The following is a 24,566-nucleotide window of genomic DNA, read 5'->3' as shown; positions in this document are numbered from 1 at the left end:
GGGACAATGCATAGCAAGCCCACTCTTTATAAAACCCTTTCAAAACTCAATACCTACTCCTATAAAACCTTATAATTTAGATTATAAAAGGTATAATGTTACCTGGATCTGCCAGAGTAATCCAAAGGCTGTCTGTCGAGACTACGCGTTTCGAAGCATTAATAGCTTCATCATCAGGTCTTCAAGAACACTTATCACTCATCAGAGGTTGTAAAATAAATATAATTTTTACAAACATACATACGAAAAATAGTAGGCCTACGAACCGCGTGTGCGCATGTCATGAAAAACCTGTCTAAGTGCGCGCACGCGGTTCGTAGGCCTACTATTTTTCGTATGTATGTTTGTAAAAATTATATTTATTTGACAACCTCTGATGAGTGATAAGTGTTCTTGAAGACCTGATGATGAAGCTATTAATGCTTCGAAACGCGTAGTCTCGACAGACAGCCTTTGGATTACTCTGGCAGATCCAGGTAACATTATACCTTTTATAATCTAAAAACAGTAATCCTGAGACAAGAAACAACATGAAGTTATAATTTAGTACTGTAGACTAAGACAATTCACAACAAGGTAAACATATACAGTGTATATTAATAAATTAATTCTTTACTTACTAAAACTGCTATATAAAATAGTTGGTTACACACTTATTCCCTGTATAAAACAACAATTAATCTCAAATATACACATATTGAATCAACATTAAACATTATCATTCCATCCATACAATTACTAATCACTTAGGCTTAAATATCCTTTTAGGATTCCTTATCCAACTTCCTGAAGTTGTCTGGTCCTTCTTGTGAAGAACTGGAGATGAAGGACAACTCTTACTGGAGGACGGCAACGTATCCGAATTTTTATTTCTTTTATTTATATCGACGACCAAACTTTGCCGGCATAGTGTTGAAACAGTATTGAGCTTAGCATTTTCTTTGTCTTTGTGTCTTTTTAACCGAGCTTTCCTAAACCTTGATAATATCCCGGACTTTGATTTGGGTATGGCACCTTGATCACTATTGTCTACATCACTTCCGCCAAAAACTCTTGTGCTTGCAGCAGAGTCTATGTTGATCATGCCGGCGCTGGCACTCTTCACCAGCAAAGCGCCTTCTTGATCGCGTGACTGGTCTTTACCACTGACCAATATCATCGGTACATTCTCGTAGCTTGACTCACTTCCACAACTTATCTGACTTAACCTACTTTTAGAATCTGTCCAAGGCATTCGATCACTTTGCGATGAAGTGTCCGGAGTACTTGGTGCAGATTGTCCGGGTTGTTTTGATCGAACACAACCTCTCGATAAAAATTCCTCTTTTGCTTTCTTAATTTTTAAGGCTCTTAGTCTAGTTGATTCAGGACTACTGTCCAAAGGATATATCGTGTTATCATCAAGAAGTGTTGTAGGTATAGGAGGTATATGTGGTAATTTCATTTTTTCACGTTCAAAATCAACATTTTTACAACTACCCTTACCATGTTTCTCTGGATCGTTCTGTTCAAGAGGTCTCGGTTGTGTTTTATTTTGCAATACTGTAGAAATTGAGTAATCTTTTTGTAAACTTACATCAGAGTTGTTTATATTGCGTTTAGGAGGTAGAGGGGACATGGATTTTATAGCCCCTACACTTGAAGATTTTAAAATACCGTGAGTAACTTGAGATGAGCCTTTAGCTTCTGATCTATCGTTTATGCTATCGTTAGAACATTCTTTCTCAAAAGGCCTTATGTAACCGGCACTTGCTGACTTCTGCACTTGCCCTAAAGCAGCATAAGGATAGAAATCTGCTTTTGAACTTGATTGAAAAGCTTTCTTCACTTCTTCTTGGTACCTTTCCATTTGAGATCGTATTCTACGTTCTGCAATCGGAGATCTCCAGGCTACAGGGGATTGGCCTCCACTATCTGGTGATTTTGTACCCGTAAGCTCTTGACTCTCGTGCACCTTTTGATTGTATTTTGCTATCATCATTCGTATACTGGGTGCCGTTTCTTTCATGACTTTCATTTCTCTCCTGACAGTCAATGGAGAAATTGGAGGAAACCCTGCTTCGGATCGAAGTTTTAAACTCGAAGGTATTGTACCTTCCTTACGTATAGATCTGCTGTTTTCTACAGATTCACTTGAAGAGCTGTTCTTCCTACATTGCTCTCTCAGTGAAAACGTGTCTAATGAGTTATTATCAGCTTTTTCTTCAGTATTAGAATTTAATGCTGAATCGTTTGGCTTATTTGTTCTACTGGTACTGAGATCCTCCGCTTTACTTTGTAAAACGTTTTGTTTTTGTTCCTGTGGTTTAGAATCTTGCTTACTCTCGCTGGTTTCTAATTTATCAACATTCTCCTTTTCTGCCACTTTTTCTTTGCTGCGAAGTTGAATCGCCCTTCTCTGAAGAGCAGGAGATGCTGACTGTGCTCTAACTTGTTTAATGATCCAACATGGTGGCATTATAAAATCAAACTTGGGTTTGTCTTCGTTCTTATTTTTATTGTCACATTGTTTCTCTTTATTACTTTCTTCAGAGTCAGGTTTATTACTTGTACTATCTCTTCTGCATTTACTCCTTTCAATACTATCTTGATTTTCACTGCCAATTTTTACTTCATCGTTGTTTTTTTTAATACCTTCGTGATTATCAGATACATTTATCGATGTGATGTCAAGAGAAGTACTTGGAACTGGATCTTCAACGACATAGCTAATAACAGAGGAAGCTTCTCCTTTACTGTCTTTCCGAACTGGGGAAAATATTTTTCTCGTTGTAGGCACAAACACATTCACCGCCATTTCTTGATTGGGAACTAAATCTTCACTTTCAGCATTGCAGCAAAAGTTGTATGTTAAACACTTACTATCATTTAGGTTCTTACTCTCCTTTGGATTCTTTGTGCTTTTTTTTAATCTACGTGAAACACACTTTGGGCTGTGTAATGGTTTTATACTTCCTTCTGCGGTATCCTCCATACCTACATTAATACTTAATTCTTCTTTATTTCCTAAAGAATTATTCACATTTTCAGTTTCTTTTGGTAATGATTTCCCTTTTACAGTAGATTTTCTGTAACGTTCTTCATAATTGATGCACTTTTTACTTGCACATGAATCAAAGAGTCCTGTGCCACTTACTTCATCTTCATCGCTGTTTTCCTCTTTACTATCCGTTCTGCTTCTTCTTCGTTCAAGTAATCCAGAATTATGCCTACTTCTCTTGTACTTTTTCACAGTGGTATTTTCTTGAACATTTTCTGATTCAAGATTCTCGATAGGTTTACAAGTGGAAGGTGCCCCTTTCTTTGTGGAATCAATGTCAGAATCTGTATCATCAGAATCAGATAAAACATATCCAGACTTTTTCTTAAATCGTTTCTCTCTAGAATCTTCCCTAAAATAAGTCTTCAGAGGGTAAGTAAACTCAACCACACTCTCAGTAACATGAGGTTTTTTTAATTCCTCACCATCTTTGTCGTCATTTTTAGTAGCTTCAACGTCACACTCGCCTTTAGTTAGTGTTTCAAGACTTAATGGCTGTTCTTCAACTGGGGGTGCTTCATTTCCTTCTTCTTCAGAAACTTTTGATTTTGAGGATTCACCAATAATCACACCATCAGATGTACTTTTCTTTCTAATACTGAAGACAAATGTTGTCTCTACTTCAGGACTTTCTGGGCTGATGACATTCAAGATTTTCTTCCGCGCAAATACAGGTTGAGTGTTCATCTCTAAAACAAAAAGGAAAGTAAAATGATAATGGAGATTAAATATAGATTCGTTTATAGTAAACTAGTAATAAATAAGCAATGACTAACCAAACTAGAATATATTCAGGACAAAATAAATCATAAGTTATTGTCAACCAAACATTTTTTGCTTAGCTACAGAATTGTTGTTGTTTTTGGGGTTAAACCATTTTGTATTACAGTATTATGTATTGATAACTAGAGCTAGTAGAACACTCACAATAGCACTCACTCAGCAATAGTTCTTCCACCTTTGGCTCATCAATGTTAATATGTCTAATATTACAACAAGCAAAATTATTAAAAATTGATTACTCTTCAATAAATGAATGGATTTTGATGAATATTGGTGCTCAGGGGCTTTACAAAAAGAAAATTTAAAGAAAAATCATAGCCCCAAGTATCTTACACAATCAAATGGAATTACAATAACACCTTCTATTCCCCCAATCGGTTTACTCATGTTAGTTTACCTGGGGTGGGCGTAAGAGAACCCAGACAAGACTTGAGCTCCTGTAGTTTGTTAGTCAGGATGACAGGCAGTTCAGTCAAATCTTCAGAGTTGGTACAGGGAAATACTTCTGGTACCTAGAAATAGAGTAAGCTAATAATACAAATATTATAAACATTAGAAACTTCAAATGACGGTCTGTGAAGTGTAAAAAACATGATAAATATGAAGCCAATATTTAATTACCAACACAAAAGGCATATATCATTCACATGGATGCCTGTAAGATGGTCATGCCCCCCAATGAGAAAACTATATTTTAAATCCACTAAGGTCTGTAAGGTTACAAACAGACTGTGGTGACAAATAAGCTTGTTCCAAATCTTTTTAAGGATTATTGAGGGCTTTTAGACAGCCAAAACTCATTTTTAATGTGTTTTTCATAAACCTTTTAGTGGAGGAGGGCCTTTTCTTTAAACCCCTGACACTGATACTGGTTCACTTCAAACACGATACCGGTTTTCCTTCCTGATGAAAATTCCTGTTGGTGCCCATGATATTGTACATGTGTATTGTGTCTCTGTGTGTTTGTTTTTAGTTCCATCTTGTATATTAGAATCGTCAATGTTAGGTGGTATGGCACCAAGTAGTCGGTTCATAACGTCGGTAAAAACAAGCTGAAAACAATTGAGTGAAACTTTAACTATGGATGCCGGATGGTACTAGATATTCCAGCCATTCCCAGATGTACGGTAGTCAGCTTTAAAATAACATGGACTTTGTTGAATTGAACCATTGACAGAGTGTGCTGATGAAGGTTATTGGTTTCTGTCAAATCCTTCAACTTTTAGCGGATCAAACTAAAAGGGCAAATTATTGAAAGCTATAGCAATGTTTATATCTCATCAACTATCAAAGTAAGCCCAATTTTCTTAGGTTAAGCGTGTGTAATGGACCAGGTGTGGGTGTAGGGGCTATTAAGCGTTGACTTTAGTCAAAACTAGACATTCAACCCCCATGTTTTTGTAGTTAGTTTTAGAATTGTAATGGGGGTAGTAACAAAAATCAGGGAGGCCATAGACTTTTAGGCTATAGCACAGTCTGTGAGTGGTTCATTCATCTATGGTCTTGTTCATTTAAGATTCCTTGTCAATAGTTTTAACTTATCATTAACTATTATCATATTATGAGAACACTATTGATACATTGTTGAGCACTAGTGATGTATACTTGACGCAGACTTACCCCAACGGCTGCTACAGAGTCTGTGGAGAACCAGTGCTGATGCAGCCGCAGCTTCTGCATGCTAGGAGCTCGGCTGCTGGAGTTGAGTGCCTTCCTGAGCAGAGATATCTCTTGGTTCCTCTCACCAACTGCATGTTCCAGCTTCTCTGCCTAGGACAATCATGCATCTTTGTACAGGTTTGTAGAAAGTGGTTTGTTAAAAACAGTGAATTGTTATGTTTGAAACAAATATATTAGTACGGTAGACTTTACCGCTCTTTTGTTATCTGGACCATGTTGACGATCAAGTGCCAAGATGCTGTGTGTCATTCTGTGTGGTATAATCATGCGCATCAGCAGGTAAGTGCTGCACCAGTCTCTACTTGGAAGATATGTGCCAGACTTAAGACATCTGAACTTCTATGTACTATCTGATTGTCTCAGCGGTCTACCACACATTTTTTCAATAATAAACCAAACCTAATAATCTCTCTGTGTGGTTGCAAAGTTTAAAATCTGCGATTTCAATGAAAAACAAACTTAAAACTATGAATAGGTTTGACAATTGAGTGGAGCGAGCGAAGCTCTTATACGTCGACTCTTATGCATTTTGTAATACGCAAACTCCTCCTAGACGGCTGAATCAATCGTTTTCAAATTTTGCATGGTGAAAAAGACCATATCGGTGAGTGCCAACATCTATATGTCGTTAAAAAAGTGTCTCAGGAATCTGCCCCACTGGGTCTCAAAGTTTCAATGTAATCCTTATGAAAGCAGTATTTGACACATAAACAAAGACATATGATCAGCTGTTGACTTTTGAATGCTGTAGATAAAGAAATAGCTGATAGCATTATTCCACAGATATTAGAACAGAAACGGTATGGATCATAAATATAATCAAATGACGGCACTAGCTTGAGGTCCGTGACGTAGGAAGTGGTGAAGAAAGTAGTGAAGGTGAGCAGTCTGGAGTGTGGAAACTGTTTATGACGATAAGATTTAGGTATCTGCATTCCTAAAATTCTATGGGAAGGGAGGAAAACAGGTCCGCAGTGTAGTAAGTGGTGAAGGAAGTAGTCAAGGCGAGCTGTCCGGAGTGTGGAAACTGTTTATGACGATTAGATTAAGGTATCTACAATCCTAAAATGCTATGAGAAGGGAGGGAAACAGGTCCGCGATGTAGGAAGTGGTGAAGGAAGTAGTCAAGGCGAGCTGTCCGGAGTGTGGGAACTGTTTATGACAATTGGATTAAGGTATCTGCAATCCTAAAATGCTATGGGATGGGAGGTAAACAGATCCATGACGTAGGAAGTGGTGAAGGAAGTAGTAAATGCGAGCAGTCCAGAGTGTGGGAACTTTTTATGACGATTGGATTAAGGTATCTGCAATCCTAAAGTGCCGGAGTGTGGGAACTGTTTATGGCGATTAGATTAATGTATCTAAAATACTAAAATGCTATGGAAAGTGATGAAAACAGGTCCACGATGTAGGAAGTGGCTTAGGAAGTAGTAAAGTATGAGCATAGTGTGAGAATCGTCTGTGGCAGTTAGATTAACGTATCTTTAATCCTAAAATGCTTTGAGAAGGGAAGGAAACAGGCCCCACGACGTAGGAAATGGTGAAGGAAGTAGTAAAGGCTGGCAGTGCAGAGGGGGGGAACCGTTTGGGCAGTTAGATAAATGTATCTAATACTTAAATGCTTTAAGAAGAGAAGAAAACAGGTCTATGACGTAGGAAATCGTGAAGGAAGTAGTAAGGCTTGAAGTGCAGAGTGTGGGAACTGTCTTTGGCAATTACATTACTGTATCTGCAATCCTAAAATGCTATGGGAAGAGAGGGAAACAGGTCCACAACGTAGGGGGTGGTGAAGGAAGTAGTAAAGGTGGGCAGTGTTGAGTTTGGGAATGGATTAATATATCTGCAATGTTAAAATGCTATGGGAAGAGACTGTAGACTGTAGGTTAAAATGATTACGAAGCACGAATCGATACATATTTTCGATACATGCAATCGTTTACAATAGAAATTTACAACTGAGTCGACAACAGCTGATTTTTACTTCATAGAGGCTAAAAACGATTTTTACTCCCTAAAGACGGAGAAAACATACTGCTATAGTACAGTAGTATGTTTTCTGTGCTAAAGAGTAAAAATGCTACTTTAGACCCGCAACGCATGCATTAAAAACCACTAGTTTTTACTGCAATATGACAAAAACAATATAATATGAACCCTTGATGACTCCACTGAATTTTGTGGATGCCTCTGCGAACGCCATCTAGTTTTTAAACACAATTGCAATACTGTAGATTTGTTTTCAAATTTTCTGCGTTTTGACCTTTTTGTTTATCCAACCTTGCCGAGGCCGATTCCAGTTGGATAGTAGGGATTTTTTAAATAATAAAAACTGTGATTAAAAAAATAGCATTTGACAAGATAGGGACATGCAATCTAATAGGGAGGAACCATCCTCAGAAAATTTCACTTTTTGAATTTTTTGACGGAAGTATTTAGGGTTCAAACATCAAAAGAGAAAAGACACAACATTGTTTTATCCAAGGTTTCAAAATTAGAAGCATAAATTAAAAAAATATTCTCTGAGAGCTCTTTCCTAGTAGACTAGCCAGTATGTGCTTAAATATAAGCAAAGTCAGGCTGCAATTGCTTTTTGGCAACTTAAATATATCCCTGTTAAAGGATCTCTTTGTGTTTCCTTTTTTTTACTAATAACAAGTTTACTTTCTCAAACAATAAAACAAACGTTGACAATTTGAAGACTGTAATTTTTTTATAATTTTAATACTTGGTCGACTACCACTCTTTCTTTATAGTGACAACTCCAGACTAATTTCATATGATGAGAGAAAAATTCAGGAAACCCAGTTTTTAATTTAAAACCAAAAAAATATTGAGTTCTCAATAGTTATAATATAATCACCAGTTGTATCAGTTGACTTGTCAACTCCTGCACATGAGAGTATGAGTCCGGTTGTCCGTCAGAGTTGTCTTGCGGTTGTTTGTTGTCAGTCTCGGTTGTCCCTGTCGCAATGTTGTCTTGCAGTTGCTTCACTTTGCCCACCAGATCTTGTGCTATCAGGGCTTGTTGCTCACTGTGCTCTACAAAAGAGTGCTAAAATCAAAGAAAAAAGTTATTTCATAGCATCACTCTTTTAGGAGATCAATACCTATCTAGAGTTAACATATGTTAAGTTTAGGTGGTCCAAAAAATGTATTGAAAAACTCCAACATTATTTGCAAAATAAAAATGGAAATTTATGCTCCTGAACTTATAACTCCTATTACTTTTGCTGGATGAAGATCAACAATCTAATCAAGAATTTTTGAAGTTATCAAGACCTTTTCTTCGTCTTATATAGCATCACTCACCTGTAGAGTTACCTCTTCTTCAAGTAGTTCCTTTTGTTGTGACTCCAGTTCTAGTAGTTTCTCTTTTATATTGTCCACATTGTGTTCTTGTTCTGGGGTTATTCCCTCTTGAGCCTCATCACTGACCAATGTTCCTAAGAGAAAAAATTATCAATGTTTCTTTATCAGTACAGCTTGATTACAGTTGTTCTTAAAATTTAATTCCAACAGGAAAATTATGATTTTGTTTAAATCCAAAAGAAGAAAACAATAATTTACCACAACCATTCATTTTGGTTATTTCCTTGCTTTTGTTTGCATTGCCTACATGAACAGGCCTGAGACCCATGTAGGTAGGGAAGTGTAAGGTTGAAGGCTGAAGGAGTTGATCTATGTCTCAAGCAAGGGACACATGCAAGTCTTGGCTGTTGGTTAAACCGGTAAAAATGCATTTTTTTCAGTGCTATTGAGTTAGACAGTCAATAAGTAAAACTTCCAAGAAGATAACACTCTGAAACTAACTTCTCATAATAATGTGTCTAATCAAGGTTTGTTATACTTTGTGCAGTTAAAGAATCCACTGTGGGATTAAAATGGAATTTGATTTGGAAAGTACTTTAGTCAAGGGGCTCTGTCATCTTTAATTTAATTTAGGATCTACTGGATGAACTGTTTTTCATTTTTGTTTACTATTTGTCTATGGTCTAATTATAGAGAACTCACCTAGATGTTGTCTATGGATTCTTTCAGTAGTATGAAGTTTGTCTTCTACATCATCTATTTTATTCTCCAATTCTCTGTAAAAGAAATAATGTAAGAAGAACAGAGATTTTATTTAGACTGGGATATTACAAGAAGTTTATATTGACACCTAGATCCAAATTCACTGTAGCTTTTGTATTGCAGGCCACAAAGCTTATAACAATCCGTGGATGTTTGATGTAAGCATCAGAAGAAGATGTGATGTACACAAAACATTCGTTTTTTACTTTTTTTGATCGGTTGAAAAATATTTGTACCTATTCTTATTACCTTATAACCGGTTCTTCTTCTTTTACCCCACGTGGGATTGATGGCGTCATTAAAAACATGAAAACACTTGACTATTCTATTATAGATAGATAGGTTCTATTGACACTTCTATTAGATTACTCATTAAACAAAAAAAATTATACATTATATATTATTTTATGTCTATTGATTTTTTTATACTCAAGTGCTCATACTAAACACAGAACTCGGTTTTTCATGTCGTCCTTGAAGAGGAATAAATTAAATTGCTTTGGATTACAACTTAAGAACATTTGATTTACAATTTTGTTAATGGTACAAACCATATTATTGAATCATTCCCATAAATGTAATCTTCATATAAAAAATACTACACATTTAATAGCTTTGGTTCCATACCACTCATAAACTCGAGAGCTGACATTTATTCTGATAACATGATAAAGCTCTTACTAACATATATTGTAATTTATTATTGTTTACTCTATGTAAGAACACACCTGCATATATCCTCCTTCCTCTGCAGTTTGTCCAGGAGGGATATGTTCTCATGGAGCAGTTCTATGCTGGACTGAGTAGGAACTCCAAATCTGAGGTCTCGGTCACTGTCACTGCCACAACACTACCGATCACGCATACATCTCAAACCACACTGAGCTATTGTATCAGTCCAATAGTGTTGATAGTTAAGAGAGTTATACATAAATTAAGGTCTCCAAAAAGGGCTTCTGTTAAGACCAAGTGAGCTATTTCAAATTTGACGCCAGTGCTGTAAACTAAAAACCTGACTTAATCCTACTACTCTATGCCAGTTTCCCACCCCTGTGGTACTTAGCTTTCCGTAGTAGCCAAAAACGATGTGAAGTAAAATCAACATATTGCCAAGAGTGAATCTTGTTGCGAGGTTAGTTTTCACAGACGAGATTCATACTTGAGGGTTGTGCTAATTATCCCTAAAGCCGCGTTTACACAAGGCTAGTTGGCGGGCAGGTTACCTGCCTCAAGTAACTTGAAATCAGAGGCATGTAACCTGCTCCATAACCTGCCTGCTCTACTGGCCTCGTGTAACTGCGGCTCTAAGTTGTTTTCGGCTTCTATGTCAAGAATCGTTGCAAACAGGTGAAAACCGGCTGGAGTAACCGTGGATGAGGTAAAGAACATGATGTTCTTCTCAGATTTAAAATGGCCTTCTAGGTTGCAGCGAGCGGTTCAATAGAGGCCCTTACAGACAACCCTCGTACAAAGAGTGTAAACAAAAATTGAGGTTTAGGGAATGCTTGCAAAATAAATTTTCCTCTTCAAAAGAAAACTCTACCAACCTTTAACCCTTCTTACAAAGTCTTCATTAAGTTATCCTGTTTTAAACATGGTGGCTTATAACCCACACTCTGTTTTCTAAAGATGTTTAAGCTAGCCATAACCTAACATATTTCTGATATTGATGCATAAGGGTTGGATATTAAAATGAATGCATCTTAAGAGGTATCATCATTCATTGTTTTACTCTTTGATGTTTCTGTTTTCAACCAGGTGTTTTGTTTTTAACCTTGAATGTGTAAAGTTTAAAAGTAACAATGAATGTTACTGATTTAGTGGTACCTAACTAAATGAAATATGATTACTATGACAATACCTGCCACTGGAGTCTATAAGACGAGTGACTTCTGACGGAGCGTAGCAGTACACCGGAGTTTGACACTCCACAGCTGGAGTATAAGGTAGCGGAGCAGCTGTCTCTTCCACTACATCCTCAATATCCACAATAACTGCTTGCGGTTCTCCCATCTCCAATGAATCTAGGTAGATAGGTTTGACAGATAAAATATGTGAGTCTAAATGATTGCATGGTCTATAGTTCGGCCGCTTAGAAAACAACCTGCGCGCTAATGCTAAACCAATGCTGGAGGAGGTCGCTTTCTAAGCGGCCGAACTATAGTAATTTCATGACTGTTTTTTTCTGAATTTTTCAAATTTATCGACAGTTATCTATAAGTTTATCTATAGCTGAAGATGTTTTGCATTCAGGAAATTAACTTATTTAATTTATTTATCAGACATTCAACTCTTTAAGGATTGATGGACCATACCCATTCCCTACTTACCGGTAAACTGATATTATTGAGTCTTTACCGTCAAATTTGCAAATGGGTATGTTAAAGCATTGACTTTTGGATTCCAAGGTAGACGCATCTCTTTGGATCAGGTGTTCCATTTTACGATCAAGTAGGACGCAGTTGAATGAGCCAGAAAATGAGTTACTATCGCGACAGTAATAGTTTTTCTCTTAGTTTTTGATACTAAAAGCTTATATGATATCAAATATGCTATAGGTTAGTGAGTTTACCTATTAGTCCTGGTTTTGGCCAGAAAGTTGGTGTATACAATTTAAAGCGGTAATTGGCCTGTAGTAGTTCTGTTTGGCCTGTTTATTAATGACTTCCCAGAATACCTTGAGGAGTACATCAGCAAGATGGTCATGTATGCAGACAACACTGTGCTGCTTACAGCAAATAGAAACATAGATCAACTAGAGGTAAATACCTATATAGCTTTCAATATGACACAGGACTACTGTATGAAAAATGACTTAGTCCTCAATGAAAGTAAGACCAAGCAAATTACTTTTGTAAAAAAAAGTCTACAGTATCTGAAATGCCCAACCTGACAGCAGCTGAAGAAATTAAACATCTAGGTGTCATAATTGATGAAAATTTATCCTGGGATCGTCATGTAGCTTTTGTCTATGCCAAAAACTCGGGCCAGCTCGCTTTGCCATAAAACGAATCAAAGAGACTAGTACCCCTGAGGCAACGAGGACTGCATTCCATACATTGTTTGAAAGCCATATACGCTATGGTATCACTGTCTGGGGTGGATCCACTATGGACAATCTTAACCGGGTCCTGGTTATGCAAAAAAGGGCTATCAGAATAATAGCAGGCATAAGTAAAGAACAAAGCTGTAGAGATGCCTTCAAAAACCTGAACATCCTGACGGTGACTTCCATCTACATCCTAGAAACTGTTTTTACTGTGTAACCAAAGACCCGCCTAAACAAAGAGATATACATGAATACAACACCAGATATGCAGGAAACTACGTGCTGCCTGGCCACAGAACAGCAATGTTTGAAAAGAAACCACTGTATGCAGGAGTGAAGATGCTTAACAAATTACCAGACCACTTGAAAATTGGAGGCCCGTTGCTGATGAAGAGGAAGCTACGGAGATGGCTGGTAAACAAAGCTTTCTACACCCTAAATGAGTTCTTTCCATGGCAAGACCACACACAACACCAAAGAGGCTTTTCCATTTCACTTTGTATCTGTAAAATTTGACGCTGTAACATTTCTTGATGAAATTGTAATAAAGAAATTGTCTATTGTCTATTGTCTATTGACAGGAGAGCTCTACACTCGATCCTAGGCTAAATTAAACTACCGTACAGTCATACAACCCTAAGAAGACACTTTGCAGATGGGGTCAAAACGCTGTACAAGCCACAAAGTAAACGTTGGGTCTGCCTTATACTCGACCACTCTCCTGGCACTAATCGACTTAGTGGGGCCATGCACACAGAAGGTTACTGTCAGGGGTGCAAGAAGAGTAAGTCTCCGGTAGCTGGTGATTAGGTGGCAAAACCAATGTTTTGGAAAGGCTCTTTTCTGCCATAATCAACCCTTTTCTCTATCATCCTGCACCGGGAACAAGTAGGTTTGTTTGATTGTAGGTTTGTTGATCGGTGCTGTAGTTGTAAATTTTCAAGTGTGGAAGCTCACAATTGTTGAGAAAAAACACGGGTCACCTTTTGATGTATAGGTTCTTTCTTTCCGCTCCACTACACCACTAACTACATAACTTTTATTCGGCCACAGCTTCAATGTGCTAATGGAATGTCTCGTTCTATCTATGCTTAATGATAAACGAGTCTACTTACTTCTAAGTGTGCAATTCAGCTGGTTGTTCTCCAGTTGTTCCATATGATTCAGTGACAGACTGGATGGCTGATGAGTTAATGTACTTTGGTTTGCGGTCATTGCTACAATGTCCACAACACTACCCATGGACTTAGACCTAGTCAGGAGTGAGCCGATGCTTGCCATTCCATCTAGACAAAGTGTAGAATAAGTCAGGGCTGCTTTAGTAAATGGACTCAGAGAGTAAATATATTCGGTTTTAGGTTTGTGTGGGGCGCAATGAAGAGAAAACTTCCCTGAGAGGGAGGCGTAGAGGGACGAAACTATCTCTTGGGCCCATAGCACATCTCATGCAAACTGCTGGCCTGGATCAAGTTTAAAATAGAATATAATATAGAATTAAACTTGAAAGATTGTACAAATGGCCAAAGCAGTTAAGAGTAAGTAAGTACTTGGGAGATTGCATTGTTGTAAATTACTTTTATGAGTTTAACTAAAATATTACTAGCTACTGTGACTCAGTAAATGTAAAGTTGAACTTTTACAAATTAAGTTTGTTTTTTACAGAAATTAATTTACAGTGATCCATGGATTTTGCCATATTCAATCACTTCTCCCCTAACTTCTATGGTGTAAAAAAGGCCTACAATGTACACTAATACCAAAAATTAAAAACGTCTTCACTAATGCACTGATGTATAAAACACTGGTTTCCTAAACTCAATGAATTAAATTAAGGTGCATGTGGTTGATGAATCTGTTATTGAAATTGGATACTCCGGCATCTCAACTGTCGTTAACCTGATAGAACATCTACAATCATAAATCAACTATACTGCATGTACTTTATCTTAGACACAAGTGTTATCAGATAATTCCCATTTTATAAAAATTACAATAGACAAAAGATCACAATTTATGTTGTCATGATTCAAATCTAGGTATGTGTAAGTCTACAAATTGTTTACATTGCATCCCCCTTGTGCTTGGTGAAATTCTTAGCCATGTAGATAAAAATTATTCTTATAACACAAATTGGGTGTTTTGCTAGCCTAGTGGTTAGCGAGTTCGATGCAGGAGGGACTTGTTCAATTCCCAGTACATCCACAAACCTTTAATTGGTTTGGACCACTTTCCGTTAAAAGTGTTAATGTTAATACTTAACTAGTTGTGACTTAAAATAAAAATGCCACTGGTGTGGAAAAAATACTAAAAGTCAATACTTGCCTATGCTAGATTCTTGCGTGCTGGTTGCTGAGCCGGGGGGTTGATATCCAGGATCTAGGAGTGCAAAAGTTGACGCCTCTGGACCAATGCCTTTGGCCTTCTCCCACTCATACAACTTGCGAGTAAACTTTTGTGAGATTCCTTCGAACCTAAATAAGCCAGTGGATGTCGGAATTAGGATCTCTTGCTTCTTCAAGTTCGCGCCTATTGCTTTTCTTAGTGTTTCTAGTCTGAAACAGAGGAATATTCTACTAGAGATCGGGAGATAAAGTACTTTTAGCAGCCTAAAGCTTAAAGTATGGCATGTTAAAATTATTTAAAGCTTTAAATCCTTTTATCTATCAACTGGTAGCCCCTCTATATATTCACATAAACCTAAAGAACTTACAGAAATTATCAGGATAAAGTATTGAAGGAATTATATGTCTCATTATTTAATAAATATGTTAAGAACGGATCCATAGAAAGGTATGGTTAGGTACTGTTAACACAAACATATAACAACAATTCATATAAATATATTCTTACCTTGCCTCTCTCTCCAAATATTTGTCCCTTTCTCTCTCCAACCGTTGTTTCTCCCGCTCTATCTTGTGAAGCTCCTTCTCCAACCAAGCGAGTTCTTTGACTTCATGATGTGATTTTGATTTTTGAATTTTCAGTTGAAAGCCAAAGTCAGAACCCTTCTTGCTGATTGGGCTGGTTTGTGATTTTCCACTTTTGTGCTCGCTGCAGTCTCTTCTAGATGAAGCTGGGCTTGGAGTTTTATTCCCTGCACAGTCTGTTTCTATATGTCCTTGCTTCAGTCGCTCCCATTCTTGTAGTTTCTTGTAGAAATCATCAGGAAGATCAGCTGGTGGAGTAGCAATACTGGAGATTCCCACATCACTTTTAGAAGATACAACTCCTGGCCGCCAAAGCTGCCATTCTGTGATCTTCTTTTTGAACTGAGGTTGTGAAATATTAACAATGTCGGGCGTTTGAGGAACTTGAGTAGATTTAATCTTTTCCCATTCCTCTAGCTTTTTCTTGAAGTCTGGGCTGAGATTTTCTTCGCCAAGTTGCTGCAAAGTAACAGATTCTCTGTGCTTGGATGTGCTCGGGCTTTTCATCTTCTCCCACTCTTCCATCTTCTTCCGGAACCCTTTGTCATGAGGAGAATCGTCCCCGACGCTGGAAGTTCCGCTGGAGAATCCACTTCCTCCAACTCTGGTACTGCAAGGAGGAGTTCCGGGACTGCCACTGCTCTTCATTCTCTCCCACTCACATAGCTTCTTGTGGAACTCCTGACTGAGCTTCAACTGCAATTCCTCATAGTTTCTCTGGATCTCTGCCTGAATGTTGTCGTGTTTCATGTATGCTTCGCCGACCTCCTCAGATGCATCTGGGAACACATCGTCGTCCCTAGTGCTGTCGTCCATGAACTCCCCACTGCTTAGTTCATCAGACTCTGAAAACAAAATAATTTGTACCCTCCTATAATTAACTATCCTTCAACTAATAATGGATTTGAATACATACGCTGTTTTTAAATTAGTCAAACTTTAGCCATCCTTGAATCCAACAAGGTTTAGTAAAAATGACATGATGCTAAGCTACTCTAGCTTTTCTATAACTATACAATATGAGTACCTTCATTATCTTGGCTTTCAAAACAAAACGAGTATTCAGTTAATATAGTAAATTTTACTAACTTAAGGTAAGTCAACTGTAGAGGTTATTGTTAATCGACTACCGTACATTTTATTGATTTTATAAAGTCGTCTTACCAATGTCGTAAGTGAAGTTAGCAGACTTAACAGGACTGGATGGAACTGAGCTACTTCCCCTCAGAAGACAGTCCTCACTTTGAGCTCCTGATGTTAGAAATGCATTTTTCACTTTTGACCATTTAGACAATCTCCGTGGAGTGGGAGGCGAGGTGCCTGCACTGCCGCCAGATATCTGTAAATATTTTTTTGAAACTTGAGAACATTCTTTTGCCATCTTTATCATCAAAATCTACTCATTTTAATCTGCCTCATTGGGGGAAAAAATATTAGAGTGAAGGATGGGTGTAGAATGTCGTGAGATGATCTTTGTAGCTTTGTTACTGACTTATCATCATATTAGTTGTTACATTAGCCAACATAGTTTGTTAAAGTCCAATGATGGATGAGTCCAGTTTTCAACCATCAAAAAGCTATTGACTTTTCTCAGGATCAATACGGGAACCTCAGGAGACTGTAATTGACAAGTACTGTATTATATCGGTTTGTTTCTCCCCGAAGAAAATGAAAGTCAATAATGGACTGTTGCATGTGATCCGTGTAAAACATCTTAGATTTACAACATTCAATAACAATTTTTTTCAGCATGGGAAGGTGTTCTTCATTGTTATATACAAAGGTATAAACAAGGCCACATTTTAAAACTCTGTTCCCTATAACCTATTGCTAAAATAACTTCAATAACTGAATCTTTAAGACAGTGGTTCAAAATGTTGAGCTAAATAGTAATAAAAAATTAAGATAGTAAGATAATATTCATTAAGATATTATCGATTGAAATACCAAGCATTTCTTTAGTTGTTGCTGACTAAAACATGTTGATTTCTTATCCAGAACCATTGAAATGATAAATCATATTGACTTTGATAGAATATGATGTTCAGTAGACTCGTAGGGACAAAACTTTTTTCGCCATCATATGAAAGAAATATACCCCAATATTTCATGAAAATATCAACCACAAACTCAATACACAAAGTACCTTTCTAGGCACATGATCACTCTTATCCCGCAGCCCGCCTTCTTCAGGTCTTCCTTTCACTGAGGTTTTAAGATGTCTCTCGTCTGTCTGAGGACTAGGAGGAGGTTTAGTCGAGACTTTGGTCGCTGTCGATGCCACACTCTCCGGTTCATTTCCACTGTGCAACTCCTCCGTTGATGGCAGGGTGATTGTCAGCATAGGAGCAAGCTTCCGCTTCAATGTTTTGTCATAAGTCCTTCCTAGAACGTCTGTCTCGGTCCCCTCTAAGCTGTGGTCACATGTTATCTGAGGGATGAATAAGATTTTGTAATAAATAGTTTGTAGGCATTTATCAAATATTACTAATTTTTTAAAAATCATGGTAAATTATAAGGATCTTTCTCCACTCTGTATGGGATGTTTTTAAATGTTTTAGAAGTATACCGGGGAACTGAGCAATGGCTAAGTATAGTTTATTTATTTTGATTGTAAAAGCTATATAAAGAAAACTCACGTTTTTCATTTACTACTAATTTTGGCTTTTTTTATTTAAGTTTCAGTGGAATTTTAATTTATAATGATGGAAATTTTAACCTGGCAATCCACAACACATTAATTTATTTTACAGTCGATGGTTTAGATTCTAATGTACATCAAATAAATATAATATTATTAAATATTTATTTCAATGTTAAACCAAAGTTTGCTAACAATTGCCTCAGTACTTGAAGAATTAAATTTTGGTAGGAAAGAGCCAAGTAAAATAATCAGTATTTGATCAGAACTATTTTCCTTTTTTATATTGATGGATGTTAGCCTCCGGATTACTGTATAATACTTAAAGTTGTTTAGATACTTGTATTTAAGTAATCCAATTCATGCTTTATGGTGCAACCGGTTTCAACTCTGCCGAGTCATCAGGCTTGCAAGGATATAAAGTTGTCACTTATTTGAAGGTAGTCATAGTTTTTTTTTTTTTTTTTTTTTTTTTTTTACGAATAAACACTTATCACAAACATTGAACACTGACATTTAACATTTAAAAAACACACACAAAATTACTGAGAACACAGTCTAGGCTTCACATCCGGCCAGTACGTATCGCTCACCTTCTCAGTAATTTTGTGTGTGATTTTTAAATGTTAAACGTCAGTGCTCAAGTTTCAATGTTCGTAATAAGTGTTTATTAGTTTTTTTTTTTTTACTATGACGACCTTCAAATGAAGTGACAACTTATATCCTTGCAAGCCTGAATATGACTCCAGGGAGTTGAAACCGGTTGCACCATAAAGCAATGCATTGGATTACTTAAATGCAGGTATCTAAACCACTTTAAGTATTTTCCTTTATGTCTAGTTATCTTCAGAGTAATCTTTGCTCAATAGTAACAACTGATTTTTCCCCTTTGTACTGTATATTGTAATTTGCTAGTAAACTGTGGGTGGCTTTATTGTTTTAAACACATGTTACAAGTCTTTTGTTTACAATTTTCTTGTTATTTTGTTCAACCAACATAATTACTTGGCAACTTATAAGGCCAATGTTAAATTTTTTTATTTGAAATGACTTGTGTATTGAAATATGATTACGAATTTTCCTGACGTAGTGGCTGTTGCCAATCTCCGTTATAAGCCAATCTAGGGCTATAAGTCCCTAATAAGTCAAAATCCTTCCACTGGATTTTGAGATAGACAGACAGACATACAGACATAAAGACATCAGAAAAACAGACATAGCTGGTATTAGAGTATAGGATTGGCTTAAAACATTACTTAATGTCATTATAGTTATGTGTCATTAATTTATCAATATTAAATGCCTTTTGAATGCTATTTTCATGAATAAAGTCTCTAAAATACCACAAAGACTGCATTGACCAATAGTTTTTACTTACCTAGCATCAAATAACAACAAACCTATTTGATTTAATTCATATGAAACATGTACATGTCTAAACTGCACAGTATACTGACCAGAGCATGACTTTTCAAACAAAACCAAATAATGGACCAGTGTTTATAGGTTAACAGATAAGCTTATCTGTATTTGTGCAATTTTCTCTGATGGCAGGCAACTCTTCATCGTTGGCCTTGCTTTCAACAAATGACTCTGGCCAGAGGAACAGCTGATCTTGGCTGACTGAGCCAATATGAAAGTTATCATGTCATCATTGTACTTCGCAATCTGCTGTGTTAATAGTGAATTGAATCAAAATCAAATGAGCAGCCTGTTCCAGGTTTTTTTGCTCTTTTATATGGTACCTTTATTTTATAATATCCAAATGTTTATTTATTGTTAGATTAGTAACAGTGTTACTATAAAAATGTACAAAAAAATTGTTATAGCCTGACATTGACATTGACACTATTTGTGTATGTACATGCAATATGAATAAAGATTTTTGATTCTGATTATAAAACAACAATGAATGTAAAATCTTAAAAGCAAAATGATATTCACCTAAACAATTAGTATTCCAAAGTCAATGACTTTTGGAATTAGATGGAAAAATCCCATTGCTGTTTTTACCTGGAGCACATGTGCCAGGCCAGGATATTTCAATTTTGGTAAAACTCAAAGCACTACTCCCCAAAAACCCCATCCCAAAAATCTCACAAGGGATAAGGGATTTTGTCAAAGAAAAAAGAACATTTAAAAAACTAAAATCTCAACCTTAAATCATGAACACGCTGTTGTTTCCGCATCCTATAGGCCTAAATCTAATTTAATCTCTTGTGCTTCTTTACCTCAGAATCATGGTACAGTGCATCTTGAGTGTGCATCTCCCCAGCTGATATACCACTTTTTGTATCCTCTTCCACATCACTATCTCCCTTCTTTTTCTTCACACTTCCTGTCCGTGTTTGTATGATATCCTTCATCTTTCCCCATGGAGTTTTCATTCCTTTGTGCCCTGATTGGCCACTTTTATGCTCCTGAAAGTGTAAAACTAAGCTAATCAAAGTAATCCACTTGATTTAATATGCAACTAGTCATGTTTTTTTTATTTTTTTAAGTTTTTTTCTTTCAATTATTATACCCATGAAATTTTTTTATAGGTCAATTTTAAAAGTTTGAGTTTGATAAAGACCTTTTTGGAGCATTTATATTTTGTATGACTTCTTCATCAAACCACCAGAAATAAAGCTGTAAAACAAAATCTTCTATAAGAGTAACCACAACTTTTTTGTTAATATTAATATACAGTCAAAAATAGAACCACAAATGTGAAGATCTCCTCTTCACATAGCTCAATCTAACAAGCTTAACCTTTGAATTTCAGCTTTTCCCATGATCTGAAGTTTGTACAATCGACTTGGAAGAGCCCTCAAAGGGCATACATTGACTAGAAGATTCATAGTCTGATTCACAAAGACTGATGATGACTATCGATTGATGTTGTCTTTAAGGTACTGCACATGTGTTTCCTGAGTTGTGCCAAATAAATGACAATTGTCAGTGATTCGACTAGCACTCTTGTCAGTGGTAGTTCCAAGGGGGGAAGGGCAGCTAAAGCCCTCCTTGCTTAAAAAAATAAACTTAAACATATATTTCGTCCAAAAAACGTAACGATAGGTTTTTGGATACATTTCTAGACATTAAAAAAATGGCTTTTAGAAAGTCACCAAATGGCTTCAGAAAGTCTACAAATGGCTTTAAAAATGCCAAACTTTCCTAGGGAGGACACCCGGACCACCCTCCTTTATTGGGGGGTTTCTCACAATCCTAAGCCCTCGGTAGCCCCTCCTCTTGACAAGGTCTAAAGCCACCACTGACTCGTGTTATCTCTAAGCTATTTTAACTGTCTAGCAAGAGTAAAAATGTTTACTAAAAATAAATAAATTTAATATTCATTCTAAAGATGGGCGAAGACTTTAGCTTTAAAAAGCACTATATACTGCAACTATTCAACTCTGTGAACTATTTACCTTCAATAAACATCTACAAAATATAATTACCTTTCCTGCCTCACTGTGATCCAGAAGTTCCCCTGTCATCATATGAGCCTCGCCATCCAAAGATTTACTCCTCTTAGTGTCCAAAAACTCTCTCTGGAATGTACACTCTTGCAGCCCTGAACAAACAGAACCGATAACATTACTTCCACTCTATGAGCATAAGTCAGTGGTTTAGATTAGAAGTTTGTTATAATGGGAGACTGTGTTTAAATATTTAACTCTAAGGCTTAGCATTGAGTTAATATGCTGAACAGGATTTTCGCTGTATGTTTTAGCGAATTTCCCATATAGGGAATAAGCTATTACCGTAGTACTCATGGTAATACCTGGACGCGGGACCGATTTTTTTTTTCGTTTTGAGGTCCCTAGAGGCCAAAAACACCATTCGTTCAAATTCATATATATATATATATTTATATATTTATATATATATATATATATGTGTCCGTTAGCACGATAACTCAAGCAAAAATGATCCGATTTTGATGAAATTTGGTACAAACGTGTAAACCTATGTTTATTCGAACGAGTTCGCGATCCAGCATGATCGGATCATGGGAACGGGGGTTTATGGGGGGTTTTATGGGGTAAAAATAGGTTTTTCCCATTTTTGACCCAAAAAACATAAAATTTTGCAATTTCTTTCCAAACCATTTTGTAGAGCTTAAAAAAACAAATAATTTAGTATATTGAAGCGTTATTATGCGCCTAATGGTAACGGAGAAAATTCCAAAAAATTGTAAATTTAAAATTCCCATGTTATTCTTATGGAGAATAAGTAAACTGTTGTAGTTTGCTTGTTTATGAAGATATTTTGATCAAATTTGGAAAATGTTTTTATTTCTTACTAACTATTAACATTTTACAAAAAAAAACAGTTTTACCCTCCCTGATGCAGCAAACCTAAGTACTTGTTAAACTAATTCTATTTAAATCGGGAATAAATGTTATATTTTTAAGTAGACATTTCAGTGTACATCCAATCAGTCAAATGGAAATTCGCTTAGTCTGCAGGTTTGCTGCGGCGGGGGTATTTAATATTTCTGTCTAGCTAAAAGTTATACTACTACATGTAGCTTCTGGCCGATAAAGTCTGCATTTTTCTGTACTCTTTGAACTTCATCTGTTATCCCATTAGGTAATTGACATTTGTTATCATAAATAAGCAAAAGACTAATTTTCAGTATCTTAATGAAATCATTTGTCTTAAACTACTCATAGTAGATCAAATTCCTTTTCTGTACTCCTTTGCTATGAAGAGCTGACTCAGTTTGGTAACCATGTGGCTGCATTGCTTAATTTTGTAGTTTTTTATATTTTTTTATGTCCACTTTTTAGCTAAAATATTTTCCCTGGCCCAGATCAATTTGAATGCATTACCCTTCTATAGTGGCAAAATGGATAATGTGAAACTTCCTATTAATCTTAAATACAAAAATGTTTTTTTTTTTTAATAACTAGCTACCTTACTCTCTGTTCGCTATACCATTAGGAATATGGAAGTGTCCCTGAACATTAGGTTGAACCTGATTTTTGGAGGAACGCAGCAGAATGGCGTTTTAGTACCTCTCTTTCAGAAAAATAAAAATATGGCATAAATAGGTACTAATCACATTAAATAGGTTATAGTTTTGGCACCTCATTTTTTACAAATCGAGCACTGGGTGCAACACATTATGATCAGGGGCTCTCCCATATTTCTATACTCTGCTCACCAAATTAAGACGGTTTAAAGGAAGGTATCCTGGCTTTCCCACCACTTTTTATATTATCGTACTTATCAGCTGTCGGCTGTTATTAAAAGCAAAGGTGAGGTGGAGGGGATGCAATTAATTGCTTCCCCTCAAACCACCTAAATTTTGCGAACGGAGTACAAGGGCATACAAGTCTGAAATGTATAGTTTTTAAATAAAGATAACTGAGTACATATCATCAATTTTAAATTGATTGTTTAAATCTTCCTACTGTGTGTTTTAGGACACTAAGATTCAAAACCATGCTTTTTATTTTTTTCTGCCACTGTAGCCTGTAAACACTACTCTAACACTACATCAGTCCAGCCTGTATTTCCAACACTACACTAAAAATAACACTAACAAGATCCCTCTCAACACTAAACACTAATCCGTTAGTGTTGAACTTTTGTTTGTTTGGCTTAGACAACCGACAATATCTGTGTAATGGGCCTGAAAGGTTGAGTTGTGTTTACAGAATTCTACCACCTCACATGCTGTACAGCTGTAGCATGTAACCGCATGTATGCTGTGGAATGGGTACACAATGTTGCTCACAAAAATTGATACTGATAAACTTTCATTAGTTTCACAAAAGGGCACACAATTTCGGGACTTAGTGTTAAAATGTTGCTATGAAGAATCAACCGTATCATTTGGTCTAAGAATCTGTACTCGCACCACCTTAAAAATTACATAGATGCACACAATTTGCTGTAATTAGAAAAGCTCATGGCCATAGTGTCATGTGGTATGACAAACCTACTAATTAGTCTATACAATTTGAAGATAAAACTCTTTTATATAGGTAGTTCTATACTAATAATGTTGTAGGTAATATTTTTTTGGGAAGTGTCCCATCAAGACATTTCGTTCAAGTATGTGGTTGATAGGTGTGCAGCTTATGGTTTTCTCAAAAGTTCATGTTGCTTAGCTTTACAGAGAGTGACTGTATCATAGCACTGAAAAATTGTAAAGTCATGATTCATCAATGATAAGGTAACCGATCAATTAAACATACCTTTGTCAGGTGTACTGCACAGTTTTGTTGTTTTTGCAATGTCTGTGTCAATCTTTCACGCGGTCATTGTCGGTATAACACAAACCTCTTTCACCACCCTAAAAACCCCATTGTTGTTTGTAAAAAATTTTACTAAGTTAACACTTATTTGTCGCCTCACAATTTGTTTGCTTAATGA

General features: G+C 36.4%; 1 protein-coding gene across 1 annotated transcript in view; it reads right to left on the bottom strand.

Annotated features, from left to right (window-relative positions):
* Nucleotides 1-594: 594 nt before the first annotated feature.
* The window catches only part of LOC128989158 (uncharacterized), a 38,275-nt gene continuing 14,303 nt past the window's right edge, over nucleotides 595-24,566 (bottom strand). Inside the window, exons 2-16 of the mRNA XM_054411026.1 lie at nucleotides 21,635-21,750; nucleotides 20,423-20,611; nucleotides 17,697-17,981; nucleotides 16,715-16,889; nucleotides 15,474-16,395; nucleotides 14,946-15,175; nucleotides 13,739-13,909; nucleotides 11,436-11,598; nucleotides 10,303-10,413; nucleotides 9,515-9,588; nucleotides 8,813-8,946; nucleotides 8,364-8,555; nucleotides 5,444-5,593; nucleotides 4,221-4,335; nucleotides 595-3,729 (exon numbers count right to left, since the gene is read on the bottom strand). Coding sequence (XP_054267001.1) covers nucleotides 743-3,729; nucleotides 4,221-4,335; nucleotides 5,444-5,593; nucleotides 8,364-8,555; nucleotides 8,813-8,946; nucleotides 9,515-9,588; nucleotides 10,303-10,413; nucleotides 11,436-11,598; nucleotides 13,739-13,909; nucleotides 14,946-15,175; nucleotides 15,474-16,395; nucleotides 16,715-16,889; nucleotides 17,697-17,981; nucleotides 20,423-20,611; nucleotides 21,635-21,750 — 6,014 coding nt within the window. The 3' untranslated portion in view covers nucleotides 595-742. The remainder of the gene's footprint in view (nucleotides 3,730-4,220; nucleotides 4,336-5,443; nucleotides 5,594-8,363; nucleotides 8,556-8,812; nucleotides 8,947-9,514; nucleotides 9,589-10,302; nucleotides 10,414-11,435; nucleotides 11,599-13,738; nucleotides 13,910-14,945; nucleotides 15,176-15,473; nucleotides 16,396-16,714; nucleotides 16,890-17,696; nucleotides 17,982-20,422; nucleotides 20,612-21,634; nucleotides 21,751-24,566) is intronic.

This window comes from Macrosteles quadrilineatus, unplaced genomic scaffold (genome assembly GCF_028750875.1).
Source record: "Macrosteles quadrilineatus isolate MER2022 unplaced genomic scaffold, UCM_ALF_1.0 Scaffold_3__2_contigs__length_128488019, whole genome shotgun sequence".
NCBI lineage: Eukaryota > Metazoa > Arthropoda > Insecta > Hemiptera > Cicadellidae > Macrosteles > Macrosteles quadrilineatus.
Note: the sequence above shows the minus strand (reverse complement) of the source record. Positions and strands in the feature narration are given on the sequence as shown.